Below are 18634 nucleotides of genomic sequence, written 5' to 3'. Positions count from 1 at the left end.
GATCTAAAAGGCCGATGGGTGCTATGGTTCGGTCCTTGACTTGAATGCTTATCTTGAAAAGATGTGCGAGTGTTCGATACCCAGCTGTTGCAAATTGTTTATACCTTAAGTTACCTTTTCTGCTTTGAAGTCAAATATTTCATTTGTTTTCTCTGATACAACGTCATTCCTTTTCTTATACTTTTTTTTATGATTTTTCCTTACAATCTCATTTCAACTTAGTGATTCCTCCTCCTCCATTGATGCTTTCTTTATTTACTTTACTTTTAGTTTTAAATTTTCTTTTATATATATATATATGTAATTTTTTGTGATTAAAATAAAAAGAAAAAAAACAGCGTTCTCTTGTTTTTGTCAAGAGATTTTGACCGACTAAGAAATCCTTCAAGCTATTCAATTTTTCCTAAGAAATAAAGAGTTTTTTTAAAACTACTACATTAAATAGTTGTACACTTTTACTGTGCAATGTACAGTAACTCTGTATTAAAAGAAGCAAGCACTCACAAGTTTAAAATTCTAGATCCATCACTGGTTCTATACATATTCAAACAACAATTCTCATGCCAGTAGATTCATTTTACAACTTACAAGGCAGAAAACTGGGTGACCACTTCACTTGTACATCAATAGCACGGGTATAAAGAAGCCCCAATCGTATTAGAAGTCCTTAACATGGCCTCATAACGTTGCATTTATGAGATCAAACAGTAACTTACCCATTTCCCCATTCATTTTTAGTGGGTCAAAATTTTCAGGGTCATTTCTACTACGAACTCTTTATGGTAAGGGGATTTTACTAAATCAGAAGATTTTTACACATCTTAAAAGAGAGGAGCTTATGAGAAGATTTATTTCACAACTAAGAGAAAGATGTTTAGGAGAAGATTTTCTCATAACTAAGAGATAAATGTGCAGTTGTTTACTACTTGAGTTACAAGAGATACGCGATAGTAGGCCAAGGAAAAGACTAATCTTTAACTTTTTTTTTTTGCCATGACAGTCAACCAACTGCACAATAGCATAAAACACATCTACCACCGTTACTCACACCAATAACGCATGAATGTGAAGCCAATTAATTAGCAGAGCATGTTTCACAAAGACAAAAAGATCTAAATATTCAAAACAAAGGAACAAGACACTATATTACATACCTCAGCCCCGAGACAGTGTTACGTAATCTTAGTTGAACTAGTTTGTTGACACCAAATTTTTGTCTTCCACGACTAAATTTAATCCTGAGTTTCTTCGTTTTTTAATAAAATTAAAATATTTATTTCATCAGAATAAAAAATTTTCAAAATATTTTTTTTACGTAATTTTATAATTTTAAGTAGCGATTATATTATCGTGTTCAATTATACGAGATTATATAATTTGATTACTTAAATATTTATTTTATGGAATATTGGATTTTAGTTAAGGATTATTTTTTAAAAAATATAATGATTAAAATCTTGATTTTAATATAATTTATTTGGATAAATATGCATTTGATTTTGTTAAATCAAGAAGCTCAGGATTAAAAGAAGTATTAATTCGTATCAAATTTCAATTTAATTTAGACAATCTATTATATTTGGCCATAATTGAAATCAAATTGGTCATAATTGCAATCCGTCAATTGATTTTTAATTTGGTTAAAATTAAATGAATTTGGCTCAATTTTAAATACCAATTGGGGTTATATTTTAAATAACCCCAAAATTTTCAAAAACTCTTATAACTTCTACCCAATTCCACCAAAAAATAATTTTAAATTGTACTACATTGTACTATTTTGCCCCAAATTTGTCCTTTTCCAATTTTAAAATTCAAAAATTGTACTAGATTGTACAATTCCCCCCCCCCCCCCCCCCAAATTATCTTCCAACTCACCTTATCTTCAATTTTAAAATTCAAAACACCCCAAAATATTTTTTCTCCCACACTGGTGAATGACAAGAAATAGATCCTCATCCTTTCCTATAAATACTTTTCTCCCACATTGTTGGGGGAGAGAAAAGAAAATCACATTCACTCCTATAAATAGTCACATTCACTCCTATAAATACTACCGCTACTTTGGTAGAAAAGGGAGTGGAAAAGTTAAAAAAAAAAGAGGCTAGAAATGTGAAAAAATTCTTTTGAGCAAAATAATTATTTTTATTTAGTAAAAATTTTTGTTTTATAGAGTTGATCGGCTAATCAAAACTTTTGAGTTACCGGCGACGTTTTTCGGTGGTGGTTGATTCCGTCGAAGCTCGTAGTCTCGTTTTTGCTGCCCCTCAAAAGGTAAACACACCCTTTTTTTAGTTTTATTATCATTTTCTTCTTCATCTCTTTTCTTCTTCGTAGGTCATAGTTATAATTTTGTTTGCTGAGATTGTTTGTTGTAGAAGACCTTGAAGGCCATAGGATATTGTGGTATCAATATTATGGTTATTTTCATATTTACGGTAAAAAAATGAGCAAACAATAATTGTACATGCCTTTCTGATTTTATTTTTTGATTATTATAAATAATGTTTAGATCTTTACTTGAAAAACATACCCATGTCTTGTTTAAACTCATTGTTCGTGGATATATTTGTTTTTAGCATGTAAAGTTATTTTCTTTATTTTGAAAAGAATAATTACTATTGATTGTTTTGTCTATTGTCCTTATTCTTTGATTATTTTGGATAAAATTTAGATCTTTGCTTGAAAAACATACTCGACTAAAGTGACTCTAGACCCTTTAGGAACTGAAATAACGCGTAAAATCACTTTTGATTCGAGGGATCCTGTTTCGTAGGGACCAGATTCGTATCATGGATTTATTCATAACCTTGTTACGTGGTAACTTTTCAAGGGGATGGTTCCTAGTTCTAATATATGCAGTGATACATGAATCTTGTAGTATGGAGAAGTCTGGAAAGTTATTGTATGGTGCTCTTTAGAGTTGAATTGAAAAACAAATAGGATCATTTTAAGTGGGTGTGCTATTCCAATTCCATGTCATTTTTTTTCCTTTTAGTATCGAAATGCAAGATACTTTGTCCAATCTTTCCAAATTGGAGTTCCCTGAGAGTTTAACATCATTAGCTTTGAATCATAAATGTCTTGTTTAAACTCATTGTTGGTAGATATGTTTGTTTTTAACATGTAAAATTATTTCCTTTAAGTTGAAAGGAATAGTTAATATTGATTGTTTTGCCTTTTGATTTTATTCTTCGATTGTTATGTATAAATTTTGATCTTTGCTCAAAAGATGAACTCATGTCTTGTTAAATTCATTGTTGGCGAATGTATTTGTTATTGGCATGCAAAGTTGTTTTCTTCATATCAAAAAGAATAGTTACTATTGTTTGTTTTGCCTTAATAAAATAGTAATTGGTTAAGTCAAGAACTTGTCATTTGCTTGCTAATTATTTTAATGGATCAAATTAAAATTCTCATATGAGAGATTAAGTGATAGCTTTATTTTTCATACAAGATGATTATTTATTTATTTATTTATTTATTTATTTTCGCATGTTGTTTTTGTCAAAATAATGAGAAAGTTTGAATTTTTGTGGCTAGATAAAATTATTTAGATATTTTCGAGTCATGCATAGTATGATTGTTGAATGATCTTTTGCTTTTAGAGATGCTAAACTTTTATTCTATTTTCTTACTCCCTCCGAATTGTTATATGTGCTCTTTGTGTGCGTAAAGATTTGATTTATGTCTCTCTTTTATTCATAATATCAAAAGAGAATCAACGATGTCTTAGAAATATAAATCATAGGTCGTTACACATTTTTTTCATAAAAATTTTAGTTATAATTTAGATGTATAAATTTTCGTTAATGTCGCCTTAATTGAAATTTAAAGATTCTCTTTCTTGAAAAGTTGACCTTTATTTTCTTTTGTTATATAGATTAGTGTCTATGTTTGTTCAATTTTAGAAGTCATGAGTATTTTTCTTGTTGCCTCATCCCTTTACTTTCGCAAGATTACGTTGTTTGTTTCTCGCATTAATTCATTAAATATGACCTTCTTCCTTTTACCTTTATTCATTCTTATATGAACATAAATCATGAGGCATGTAAGTGGGTGTCTTTGCTTTGTATTTTATTTGCCGACTCTCATTCTTGTGCAAGTGTGCTTATCATTGTCATTCAAGAATTGGTTCTTGATATTTTCTTTTGCTTTGAAATATGTCATTTTTATGCCTTGAACGTTTATTAATTTCTTTATCTTTTCTTTGCATGCAAAAAATGTCTCGAGTCCAAATGGACTCCTCTCCTCTTAAATTTCGTAATGGGCCAATGAGGTCCACCTCTTCGAGTCAAGTTCAAAATTTAAACCCAAGATCGACTACATGGCGTGCGGGTGCTAGAAGATAGATGAAGAAGGAAAATGGGTTAAAACCCATTGATGAGGTCGCTAAAAGACTTGAAAAGTCTCGATTTTTATTATTATTATTTTTTTTTATTTAGTCATTTATTTATTCATTTATTTGGGACCTTGAAACCAAGGTTGTATTCTACCACAGGTGAAGCAGATTGTGGGCCAAAAAGAGCTCAAAAATATAGATTAGGATAGGTGATGATGGACCAAAAGTCCAAATTAGTTTAGGACAGATTTATTGGTTTAGGCCCAACGGCTTAAATCTTCTAATATTTTCCTTTTTCCTTTTATGTGCTTATTTTGCTTTTCATTTGCTTAAATCCCCTGCTAAGTCGTCCAAATTTATTTTTTATATAAATCCTTTCCTAAAATCACTTTCTTTTCATAAAAACCATCTTCTTCTTTATTCAAAGTTAGTCAAAAGATGTTTTCAAATAGTCAGGATAACCGCAAATTAGCGAACGTTTTAGGTGTCTTAAACCTTCCTAAAACGTTAATGAGAACCGCTTACTCAGACTCTTTAAATTTTAAACGATTTTACTGTTTTGGATCGTTTAAAGTAACTTTATAAAGGTTTCTTAATTTCTTTTCAAAATTAAGTGGCGACTTTAAAAAAGTTAAATTTTTTACAAAACATATAGTTCAGTTGTTGCTATTGAAGGTTGTCTCTCTTCCTCAGCAGGCTTTTCATCCAAGAATCTTCCTCTGAGTAGTGACTGTAAAAGGACATAAAACATGAAAGGACAAAATTTAGAGCCAAATCATGACCTAACAAAACGCACATTGAGCGCTTAATTAAAATTTTTATGAAGACTGCAACACAAAAAATAGAGGACGAAGAATAGTCTGGCTAATGAATAAAAGGCATAAATCAAAAATCAACCTGAATCATAATGCGATTGACCAAATTAGAAACTGTACGATGCTCTGGTAGACCCTGAATTTCCCTCTGTCTTTCCCTTTCAATCCTCACAAGCAAATCAAGCAAAACCTGCCTCCCACGCAGTCTCAACATATCCCTATGAATGTGCTCTGGTTGGGCTTCCTCATGGTCAACAACAGACCCTTCACGAACACGATCTCTTTGAGGACTAAGTTTAGTTGACTGTTCTTCCCTCTAACTACCACAAGCTCCTCTCTGCTGGCTAGTCATTTAACCCATTCCCGCACAATTCTCATCCTTTCACGTTCTGTCTCCCCCAGCCATTCCCTTCTGGGACCATCACTTCTCTGAGACTGAGAGTCATTAGATGAAATAGATATATTAAAACACCAGCACCTAGTGATCGAAAAGGCCGATGGGTGCTATGGTTCGGTCCTTGACTTGAATGCTTACCTTGGGAAGATGTGATAGGGTTAGCTGCTGCAAATTGTTTATAGCTCAAGTTACCTTTTCTGCTTTGAAGTCAAATGTTTCATTTGTTTTCTCTAATACAGCTTCATTCCTTTTCTTATACTTTTTTTATGATTTTTTATTACAATTTCGTTTCAACTTAGCGATTTCTCCTCCTCCATTGATACTTTCTTTATTTTCTTTACTTTTATTTTTAAATTTTCAATGATAAATTAGCAGATAAAACATTCAATGAGAAACATCTTCAGCGTGAAACTGAAATGACAATCATGATTAGTACATTAAGTAGACAACAAACTCATGATAGACCACACAATAATGATCTTTATACAGTTTCAAAAAAAAAAAAGTTCCTAATGAAAGCTCAAAATAAAGAGAAATTTCATGTCAAGGATAGAAGAGCTTCACTCCCCAGACTAAACCAACATATGAACCATAGGGAGCTGGTATATAGTGGAAGCACATTTTTCAATTATGAACCATGGGAAGCTGGTATATAGTGGAAGCACATTTTTCAATTGAAGAATTATTAACACTCCAATGATGAGAAGTGAACTAAACTCAGTTAATCAAACTAAATTTTCTAAACAGTCACTGAATGACTACTGGATTCCAAAATACAAAATAATCAAAAAATAGAAGCATGATTTACTAGCACAAATAAGCTGTGCAGAATGCAATCCTTAAAAGTAAAACTTATAGCATTAACAAAAGTTACAAAAAGAAAAAGTGATCACCAAGAAAAAATAGTACCCCTACAACAGAGAAATATAGATAATTCAACCAGGGGCATTTTTCCAACATCAGGAAATGTTCATTAAAAAATTACTATTATCATTAACAATAAAAACACTTACAGAACATGGACAAAAGACATTATCAAGAAAATGATTAACATAAGGGATGAAACTGTGGGTTAAAATTGAATTTTACATGGACAATTGAGGATAGTACAGAATTCTCAGCCCTTACATGAAAAACATTATCAGATCTGAAAATTTTTCAATTTAGAGTTGAATTCATAAACATGGTAATGAAAAATTTCCAAACCAAGGAACAGAAGGACGAATTCATGTCTAATAGGAAAAGAAGTTCGTGAACTTATCACTTATCAAGCAATAAGATGATGAGTATTATCACAAAAAAATCTAGCAAATTGAATCTTTCCAATATGCACCTAAACGATAACATGGCAAGTCTAGGAGGATTATAAATAGTACCCAAACTGAAGAGCAACATAAGCTTCCATTTAGCACATCAGAGATCCAAAAAAAGGAAAAGAACGACTAATTATCAGCAAAATGGGAGTTCAAACTGAACATAATCAACAACAAGCAGACGAAGTGATTATAATAACCAGACAAGAACTTATGTAGTCCACAATCAACAGCAAGCAGACGAATTAATTGTACTAACAAGATGGGAGCTTACATAGTACAGAATTAACAGCAAGCAGATGAATTGATTAAACTAACCATGAGTCAAATCCAGAAACCACATATTCTTTCAAATTTTGATCATTCCATAAAACACCCAACATTCTAAAACTGAAAGTACAGAATCAACAGAAAGCAGACGAATTGATCCAACAACAACCAGATTAATTGACTAAACTAACCATAGCCAAATTCAGAAATCACATATTCTTTAAAATTTGATCATTCCACACAACATTCTAAATTGTTAGTACAGAACCAATAGCAAGCAGATGAATTAAATAAATACTGAGCAAACAAATTGATTAAACTAGCCAGAGCCAAATCTAGAAACCACATATCCTCCTACATTTGACCATTCAATAAAACACCGAACATTTTAAAAGTGATAGCTAGCACGCAAGAAAAATCAAAGACCTACCTGGCAAACAGGTTAACCCATTCTTTCTGGGTATTCTCCTCCAGTAGCTCTCATTTCTCCCAAAATCTACCGTCATTTCACAAAATCCAACAAAATCAATGCATGTTAAAATTTCTAGTCTTGGCCTTAGATTAAACAAAAAAAATCACTACCACCAGAGAAAGATCTTTTAAACTTCAATCAACAGAGGTAGATCCATGATTTTAGGCACACCCACTAAAAATTTAACTTGGGGCAATGCTAATCAAGAGTTTAACAACAAAACTTAAAATGTGCAGCAGAAAGAAAAGGATCAAACTTTACACATATTTCTAAAAAATTCACAAAAAAAAAACTGTCAAATCATAATATCAACCCTAATTTAACACATAAAAATCAATGATCAAGCAAAAAGAACCCTAAAAATCCAATCTTATTTAAAACCCTAAATGAAAAAGTAAATTTCATTTCATTTTATCGAAGTACAGTCCCTAGGATGATTGAACCAACACCTTCCACCATAACCATAAAAGCCCGTACACAAGTAATAGATAAATCAGGCTTGTTAGGCCTTTCAGGATATGCTTATGGTCCAATACCCACTGATAACTGCCATGGAAACAATTAGGGTAAAGCTTATAGATTAGGGACGACTTGTAGAAGAGAAAACAAAGAGCTTTTTTTTTTTTTTTGGCGCCTACTTAAAATATATGTGTTTTAGAGGTGAAAATAATTTTTTTTATTTTTTATTAAAATTTATATGAAAGTATGGTGGTACTCTTTCCCGCTCAAAGGTTCTAATAATCAATAGGGACCAGTTAATAATTTTTTTGGGATCAGATTTTATACCCTCATAATAAAATACATAATTAGGGACCAGAATATAACCTCGTCCCAATAAATATACTTTTAGAGATGAAATTATTAACTCGTCTCTAAATGTTAGTCTTAAATAGACCTTTTCGTTATAGTGTAGCATTTGATGGCTGATTGTACGTACCACGGAGAATTAGAGGAGGCCAACTATAAATATATATAGAGGATCTTGTAGGGTTGGCTGTGCTTCTGATAATTCTATACAAATAAATATATTGTTGGAAAATCTTCCTTGAGTTAGATAAATCTTCCTTTCTTGTTTGCCTTCTTAAAAGGATACCTATATCATTGTTAAAGAATTGAGAAAATTTGAAATGTTTGTTGTAGAGCAATTAAAAATCAAACAGCATTCTATCCGCCATAGTTATCTTTATTTTCATAAGAAAACGTACCATGAAAGTTATTAATGCCATCCAACTAATTTTCATAAGAAAACGTACCATGAAAGTTATTAATGCCATCCAACTAATAAGGTACTATGATACTCCTATAAGCCACCCAGTAAAAACGTAGCCATCACTAGTATATTTAAATGTCAACCATGCTTTCTGTGCTTCTTTTTCTAGATCCAATTCTGATACTCCCTCTATTTCAAAATAGGTGTCGCTTTAGCTTATTTCACGCTCATCAAAGAGAAGTAGTTCTTTAGTATAAGAGTTAGTTGGAAACAATTAGTATAACTTTTGTTTCTTGAATTCTTAAAAGTGACAATTGTTTTCTTTTTGGCTAAAACGACACTTATTTTGGGACGAATGGAGTATTCTAGGCAAAACTTTACATGTCCTTCAAGCCTTTAAGAGCTATAGCCATAAGTGTTCTTCCAATAAAGATTTTTTTAAAAGATACAAAGTTATGGGTCATGGTTTCATTGACGCGACCAAAAGGTCTACAACCATCAATTGAGAAAAAAAAACTAGTGGATTCAAAAGTGTGTTGTTTAAGTTTGATCAATGATGAATTTGTCAAAGTCAACAAATTCTTGTCAAATACAGGATAGATTGATCCACTGGATAAGAGTGCATAGACATTTTTTTCAAAAATATGGTATCTCATGGTTCTTTTGCTAGTATAAATATAGTATGTCATCGACTTAGCTTAGCAACGTAACACAAAAATTGTTCTTCATTAACCAAAACAATGTCTTGCTATTCTTCTTTGCATGTAATCACAGTTTGTTCCCTATTCATAGCAACAATAGCCAGTGTTCCTCCTTCCAAAACCTTTAGGTACATCAATGAAGGTTCATTCGGTGAATACTTTGTTGAATATGATGCAGATTATCGTGTCTTGGACATTGTCAACTTTCCTTTCAACCTTTGTTTCTTTAATTCTACCCCAAATGCTTTCATCCTTGGGCTACGAATGGGCCATCGCAGGTCTGAATCCGTTATGCGATGGGTCTGGGAGGCTAATCGTGGCAAGCCCGTGCAAGAGAATGCCACTCTAACATTTGGTAGAGATGGGAATTTGGTACTAGCTGATGTCGATGGCACGGTGGCTTGGCATACCAATACTGCCAACAAGGGTGTAACAGGGCTAAAACTCTTGCCTAATGGCAACTTGGTTTTACATGATAAAAATGGCAGATTTGTTTGGCAAAGTTTTGATCACCCAACTGATACACTTTTGGTTGGCCAAGGTTTAAGGGCTAAAGGTCCTTCTAGGCTTGTTAGTAGAAAATCCAGCAAAGAACCTGTTGATGGGCCTTATAGCTTTGTCCTGGAAGGGGGACATTGGGCCATGTACTATGCAAGTGTGAATTCCCAAAGGCCTTTGCCATACTTCAAATCAGACGATTATGGCAATGGGAAAGGCTCTTTAGCCCACTTTGATTTCTACTGTGAGCCAGAATATGGTGCAAATTATGCATTTGAGCTAGGATTTGGGTACAACATGACCAATTCTCCTAGCTCTGGCACTTCCATATTTACTAGGCCCAAATACAACAGTACATATACTATGTTTAGAGTTGATATGGATGGTAACCTAAGAATGTACACTTATGAACCAAATGTTGATTGGGGGGCATGGGATACCACATATCAACTTTTCGATAGGGACAATGATGGAAAAAGCGAATGCAAGCTCCCGAGGAAGTGTGGATCGTTGGGGGTCTGCGAGGACAGCCAGTGTGTGGCGTGTCCAAGCCCTCGGGGCTTGATTGGGTGGAGCAAGGGTTGTTCACCACCAAAGTTGCCAGCATGTAAGGGAGGATCAAATGTGGACTATTACAAGGTAGTAGGAGTTGAACATTTCACTAGTGATTATAATGAAGGCATTGGGCCTATGAAAATAAATGAATGCAAAGATAGGTGCAATAAAGATTGCAAATGTGTGGGATTTTTCTACAGAGAGGAGTCCTCAAAGTGCTTGGTTGTACCTGAGCTTGGAGCTTTGGTAAAAGTGACCAATTCCTCCCATGTTGGCTACATCAAGATCTCTAAGTAGATGAAGTTATTATTACTGATTGTATTTGTATTAAACAGGCTTTTTATATGTTTAAATTTACTACTAATGTAACTTTTTTGTCTTAATATAATAATGAACAATAAATGCATTAATATTGTAAACCTATAAGAACAAAGAGAAGTTCACCATAAAATTGAAACCGCACCTTTCTTGACCATTTGTAAAAATCACTCTGCTATATTAGAGTACAGATACACAAAAATATTAATTATAAGGAAAGAAAGAAAGAACATTAACTTTTTAAGCAAAAAAAAAAAGATAGCCAGTAGATATATAACATGGGCTAAACTTTAAATAAATAAGACCTTACTGTATATAACCAAGTGCTGATAAAAAACTGCCTCATGAAATACTACAACTATTATATATAGGACTCCTGCTGTACTTGATGCCAAGTATATATAGTACGAAATAGCTTGGAAGTAATTTAATTTACAGCAGTTGGGAAATCCCTTAACAAAATTCCAAAAGACAGTTATTTCATTGAAAGAAATTGATTATCTAACTAAATTATTTAAGACTAAGACTTCAGTATATATATATAACACTTAATAACCTATTAATAAGAAAACATAGCTAGCTAGATAGCTAGTATTGAGGTAGATATTTGTCTTCTGGCAGGCAGCAACATCTTCTATATATCTACTTACGATACAGCCAATTCATGTGACCACCCTACATATCTGCAATGAATTTGGTTAAATATAAAGTAAGAATTATCCAGAAAAAAAACAAAGAGAAGAAATTAAAGAAAAATATTAAACAAATTGACATTATTGAATGCTGTAGGTATTAGCTAGTATCCATGAAAGAGTAGAGGCACATCAATGTGCATTAGCCACCACCCGTTCCAAACAATATAGAAATTTTATGCATATAAAGACAATAAAGAATTTTCATACTATCAATACAATATAATTGATTCTAGCAATTGCAAGATGATAAACGAGATAAGTCTGCATGTACAAATTGTCCAGTAGAGTTTGAAGAGTATTTACCACGACAGTGTATTCTACAAGTGGAGTCTGAAAAGGATGATGTATACGGAGTCTTATTCCTACCTTGTGAAGGTAAAGAAGTTGGTTTCGATAGATCCCCGGCTCAAGCAAAGCATCAAAATCAAGTTTGGAAAGGAAACACAAAAGTGAAGCAAGTCATACTGACAATTATATGGCCGAGAGTAGTAGCAACAACAAAATAATACAGTAACCGAAGAAAATGAAACAATTGGAAGTAACAAACCGAAGAATAAAATAGTACGAGAGTAAAATAACAATATTGATAAGGAAAACTAGACAACACTCAACTTAATATCCTCGACTTCCAAATCCTTCTATCTAGGGTCTTATCTTTGATAAGCAACATGTGTGCCATGTCGTCCTATCTAATTGTCTCTCCCCAATACTTTTCGGCCTACCTTTATTACCTCTTCTCATTCTCACCTTGTCTCAAAGATTTTTATTCTTAATCCTATCTCTCCTCGTTTCAACGTCCTCGTTTCCGCTATCATCATCTTTAGACGTGTGAGTCTTGAAACAATTTAAAAAAAAAGAGACAATTTAAAACAATAATATGATGTTGTGAAGGAATGAAGCAGCGAAAAGAAATATAATTCGTTTGTTCGTCTCTGCAGGTTGAGGACTGCTTTGGTTCTACAGATTCTTTAGTTCTTTTTTATGGTATTAGAGCTTAGGCTTTAGATAACAGTGATTCTGAAGAAGTACTTCATCTTGTCTTCCACAAATATAATGTAACTAATTTAGCTCTATCTCCCTTGTCTTTGCATCAATTGATTGCAATTTGTCCAATCAAATTAAAGCCTTCCAACTTTCTTGTTTGGAAGATATAAATTTATCAACTTATGCAAACCTTGAAGTCACCCATATTGTGACTAATGATTTACCAGTGTCCACTCTAGAAGATGACAAAAGATGACATGTAGAACAATGACAGAGTTGTTGGATGTGTGTTTACAAATCAAAAGTAGAAAAGAAAAAGAAGCACTTATAAGCCGTTGAATACTTATAGAGTGGGACTTTCTTAAAAAAAAAAATTGTGAGTTTGCCTCAAAACGGACAATCTCTCTATATATATTGAGACTTGAGAGTATCTTTGGATTGTCTTAGTCCAACAATTGATATTTGAACTAATAATTCGACGAGATGAGTATGAAAACATCCAAGTAACGATGTGGGGCTAATTTACTGACTTTGACGGTCTATGGGCTAATTTGTCACCTTTACCCAATAACTTTGAAGACACTTGTACAAAAAAGAAGCCACTGGACTTCAAGGTTATAAATACTCGATAATGTAGATGACATACAGATATCTTTCAAATTAACTTATGAATGATGATGGATCATGTGAAATTAATTTAAGGAAGACTAATTGAATGTGTTTGAACAAAGTTCTAAGTAGAAAGCAAATGTAAAAATACAGCTATAATTATATAAGGATTGAGACTCTTAATGGCATCAGACCTTTTTGAAAAAAATCATATAGACTAAACCTAAAGCAGACAATATCATAATATGTTATAGAGTATTGTCAAAATTATATTTGAATAACCTTGGAAATGAGTGATCTTGCTGACCCAGGTTGCTCCAAAGACAAATCTTCAAGGTCAAAAGTTATAATTTGTTGAAACTTAAAGTTTTATTCATGTGATAGGATGAATCAAAAATTCAAAACCAATCACTTTCAAAACCATCCTTATAAACTATATGAGTATCTTTCGATTACTTTAACCTAGAGTTCAAATCCCTCTCTTTCCATACATCCACTTAATTCACTTGTTTTACTAACAACGAGGGCTCAAATAGCAATCAATGATATCTCTAAGACGAACATTGTACAAATTGAAAAACGAACACATTGAATTTGACATCAAAGGTTAGGAGTTAGGACATTATATATCCTTATTCAAGAACTTTACCTTTTCTGCATGCATATAAATTTATCAAAATTAGTAATTGGATAATAAAACTTCTTCACTATGTACAAATTGTCCATTGGGAAAAAGTTATACAAAATCTTTTCAATGAATCAATAAATTGGAGAATGTATCTTTTGAAAAAAATGCATAGTCATGATTTGTAAAGAATAGCTCCTCCTTTTGCATCATCTAAGAACATTACACTTGGTTAACTTTGTGGGTTGTATGAGGTTCATTTGGCTTTATCCTTTAAAATTAAAATCAGATTTTCTTATTGTATTTATAAATATCCAAAAGCATGTAGAAAATAATTTTCAAGGAGAAGATTAAAAAAATTCAATGTGATAGAGAAGGTGAGTTTAACAGTCGCAACTTCACAAATCATTTAAGTACTTTGTTTAATCTTTCATAAATCATTTAACTATTTCTTAAATATCATTTAACTTAATATGGTATTTAGAGATAAATATCATGTTCTTATACCCCAAAATAAAACGGAGCATTTGAACGAAAGCACAGATATAATGTTGACATTAGATATATGCTTAATGCACATATGCCTTTATTTCTATGATTTGAAGCATTCATGATTGCATCCTTTTTATCAACAAGTAATTTCCCTCTCCTAATATGAAATTACCATTCCTTTATACTCTAAAAAGTCTCACAGGTTGGGATATCCCACTTCCAAAGGTTCGTTTCTTAAATGGGATAAATAAGGATATTCCGTGTACTGAAATATCTCATGAGATCTATATTTCATTTATATGGGATAGTTAACCCCACTATTCTAGTATAAATAATGATATAAAATAATTCAGAGACCAATTAATATTCATAATACAATGCAGAATAAAATAATCTCATATTTTATAACTACACAAATATTTTGACATATTTTAGACCACAAAAATCAAACTTTTTTTCCTACGATAATGTATGTGCTTAATCAAATATGCTCACATAAATCAAAAAGAAGAGAGTACTATTAGGTATTTGTACCTTTAATGAGCTAGGAAAATGATCGGATATCTGGAAGTAAGTTCCAAAAATTTAAATTTCAAAGCGTATAATCCCATTATAAAATGATGAATTTGAAGAAATTCCATCAAGAAAACATGAAAATGACACGGAAAAGAGAATATTCAGTAAGTTTCAATGCTTTAATTTCTAAAGCTAATTAATTAAAATGATATATAATGCTGCGGAAATTCCATCAAGAAATTAAAAATCTGTCATTAACTTGATAATACGTTGCTAGCAATGTATGACAGATTAAATACTCAACATATATGTAAGTTAAGAGAACCATCATGCTTAATCAAACCTTCTTAACAACTGAATCCTTGCTCCATAAAATGGAAAAACACCAAAATCAACTCCAAGACAAATTAAAGATGAAGATGCAAACCATCTAAAATTTAGCCATATAGAACTTAAGTTAGTTCGTTATCCCTCTCAACTAAATTTTAGCATATTTTTATCAACCTTTTTAGCTGACGTGACATCTTTTATCAACCTGTTTAGTTGACGTGACACTTTTGACATGAATCCCATTTTATGTAATAAAGGTGTCACATCAGCACAAAAGGTTGACAAAAATACGCCAAAATTGAGTTCAGGGGGTAATAGGATTCTGTGAAATTAAAGTGTGTCGTATCAACTTTAGTCATAGTTCGAAGGGTACTGGATTGTTTATCTCTTCATACAATGTTAGTATATCTAATGAGAACTTTCACATTACTCATTTCTTGTTAATAAGCACCATCATCCAGGGAACATTTTGGAAAAAAGAAAACCAAAGCCGCAATGTGACAATGTCCGGGGTCTAGGCATAAAAACCCCTACCATGATATACATTGATTTGGAGTTCAAGTAAAACAATAAGAAGACAGCAACAACAGAGGCGCCTTGAGTAAGTTTACTCTTCAACTAACTAGTTTACCAATATGGACGAAGTATAGTTGTACATTTCCACAGTATGTATTCTGTATAGTTATGTATTTTATATGTATATTTACTACTATAATATATACAGTACTACCTATACTTTGTGTACATATTTTCTAAACAGACTAGATGGCCAGATGGTATTTAACTAATGTATTCCTCCTTAAGAAACTCAACTAAATAAGAAAGTGGACAAGTAAAGATAGACGGAAAGAATAGCAAGCTACGAAAGGACAAGCTAGCCAGGTACTTCGAAAATTCTTGATCATCAAATAATACGTAAAAGGCTTGACTGCTAAAACCTACGTACAAAAGGCAAGCATAATGTGTCTGCTAATATATATTCTGTATGTATATTCGTTTGGAACTTTTTGTAGTAATGATTATACATATATGGTTGTTGGTGATGTACAGAAGATTCTATTAATTATATTATAGACATAATTTAAATTAAATGGTCCAAGACAATATTTTTGTTTCCACTTCAAAATTACTCCAACTACATATAGTAACCATCACATGGTTTGCTCGTTAAGTCACAAAATCTTGCCAAATATTTTAAGAGCCAAGAACTACTGAAAAGATCACATATTGTACAAGGGAAAAGCTTTAACTATGAAATTAATAAAATGTTTTTGCATGATGTGTGAGAGATTTGTTATAGGATTCCTAGAATGTGCACTATTCATACCCTACAAATACATACCCCAAATATCAACAAAAGAGATGAGATTTTATTGTATCTACTATTCCTCAAATTCAATTGCTTCACTATGACCATAAAGATGAGGGTTTTAGTCATGATTTTTGGGTTTTTTCCTGTTAGAAAATGACCTTGACACTGAGGTCTAATCGAAGATTAGTCACACTTTGGCAATCATAAATACTACTTGTACTGATCTTCTAAATTCCTTATAAAAAATTTACTTTTCAAGAAAAGATGTTGATATTACAACCAGAAAATCATTCGATGGTTTATAACTAATAATTATAGTTTTATACGGGTGATATTGTAAGGAAATAGAGTCAAAATTGAAGTAAGTCGTCCTTATAATTTAACCAATACTGTAGAGCAAAGAAAAGTACTTACCCATATGATTTAGCTTGCTTGCATCAAATTCTTGTGTTGATCAGCAGCAGCAGCACTACCACCACCAATGGACTTCATTGAATTACTATTAAGCTTCCTTTTCTTCTTCTTCTTATAAGGAATCCCTCTTGCCTTAGCTTGACACTCCTTTACTTCTCTCAAATAAAGGCGAATCGCGCCATTCCCAAACGGATTATTCTCCGGTGATCCTCCATTTTCTTCATAAGCAGCTCTAAGTCTCCCTATCAAAGCATCAAGGCTACCCCAAGCTTGTCTTAGTGGACAAGTACAAGGTGCTGGTGGATCAGGTTGTCCAAAAAACACACAACCATGTAAGTGAACCTTAGTCTTCCCGAACTGATCAAGGTACCTAAGGAATTCTAGAACATGATTGCAATTACACTGTGATAATGGGACAGGTGGTCTCTGATTTTTCAAGTACTGACCGAAAGTGTTCCAGTCTCGTCTTTTTTGTGACTCGTACCTACTCAAAGGCGCGGGATTATTTTGTAACTGTTCACCGCCGGATCGTGACGATCCAGCGGGCAGTTCCTTTGTCATGACTATAGTTGAAGGATTCATTTGAGTAATTTTTTTAATTTTTTTTTTTTTGTGGAAAGAAAATTTAGGAGGGGAAAAAAAAAAGATTGAAGGGAAAGAAAATGGAAGGGTGCAGTTTGTAGAAAAAAGATGAAAATCACATCTTTCAGTCCACTGAGGAGACAGTGCATGGGGCCCTAAGTAGAGGTGCTTTTGTTCTTTCTTTTATTTTTTTTTAATTTTTTTTGTTTATCTCTCGCTTTCTTTCATTTTCATTCTTCCTTTTTTATAATCACAATATTATCAGCACTAAACATGTACTATTGAAATGTTAATCATTTATTAAGAATAAATAACATCATCCTTTTGAATTGTTCTAGTTTTTAATTAACACCATACAAGTTATGGTACCCGTGACTTGTTAGTCGGTGCAATTCACCTTGTACTTGAATAAGAAGAAAAACATTTTTTCCAAACAATTTTTTGTTTGTGTGGAATAAAAATTAGTATGCTATTATCTTCTCTGTCAAATTTGTATACACTTATTCAATTATTTGTGTAACTATCTCTCAATTATTTGCGTAACTATCTCGTCTAAAAGGGCAAGGTAATTTTTGAGATATCACGTTTTTATTTGTTTAGTTATATCTTCGACAAATTTGTTGTATGTGGGCGTCATTTTTTTTTAATTAATAGGTTAATCAAAAGAAAATTATTGTTGATAATTTGTGGAGGTCAAATTCGAACTCATGTAATATTTATCTGCTCTAATACTATTAGAAGCATGCGATGTTCTTGTCTTGTAATTGAAAATTAGAAGTTACTTCTGGACAAAATTAAATTTAAATTTTGAAATTCAACTACTTTTAAAAGAACTTATAGGGCTTTGAAAGTGAGGTTATCACAAGTCATCATAACCCTTTTTTCTTTCAAAAATTTTCTCTTCTTTTCACGTGTAAATAGAGACAAAAATAGCTGTGAATTTGGATTTTCAGGCTCTTTAAATTAATACGGCTCTTAATAATCTATGGTTAGAAAATTTAGTCAAACTTAGTGAAGCTCACTCGATATGAAAGAACATTTTAGAATTCGCTTAATATATTGGCAGCTCCATATAATCTTGTTACAAAATTGTAATTAGACATTCAAATTATGGCCTATTTCAATTAAACATCTGAACATATGACAGTGTTCTATTAGTCACTTTCGATTCAGATTATAAAAAA

General features: G+C 32.2%; 2 protein-coding genes across 2 annotated transcripts; one reads left to right on the top strand and one right to left on the bottom strand.

Annotated features, from left to right (window-relative positions):
• Positions 1-8590: 8590 nt before the first annotated feature.
• LOC107859278 (epidermis-specific secreted glycoprotein EP1-like) lies at positions 8591-11037 on the top strand. Its single transcript, XM_016704240.2, has one exon. The coding sequence runs from the start codon at positions 9560-9562 to the stop codon at positions 10868-10870; it is 1311 nt and encodes a 436-aa protein (XP_016559726.1). The 5' UTR covers positions 8591-9559; the 3' UTR covers positions 10871-11037.
• A 124-nt stretch (positions 11038-11161) lies between these two features.
• On the bottom strand, positions 11162-17663 carry LOC107859279 (protein LIGHT-DEPENDENT SHORT HYPOCOTYLS 10). The gene is made up of 2 exons (XM_016704241.2): positions 16869-17663; positions 11162-11574 (listed from the first exon to the last, which is right to left on the bottom strand). The coding sequence occupies exon 1, from the start codon at positions 17448-17450 to the stop codon at positions 16878-16880; it is 573 nt and encodes a 190-aa protein (XP_016559727.1). The 5' UTR covers positions 17451-17663; the 3' UTR covers positions 11162-11574; positions 16869-16877.
• Positions 17664-18634: the final 971 nt, after the last annotated feature.

This window comes from Capsicum annuum, chromosome 2 (assembly GCF_002878395.1).
Source record: "Capsicum annuum cultivar UCD-10X-F1 chromosome 2, UCD10Xv1.1, whole genome shotgun sequence".
NCBI classification, from domain to species: domain Eukaryota; kingdom Viridiplantae; phylum Streptophyta; class Magnoliopsida; order Solanales; family Solanaceae; genus Capsicum; species Capsicum annuum.
This window is presented reverse-complemented; position numbering and strand designations above follow the sequence as displayed.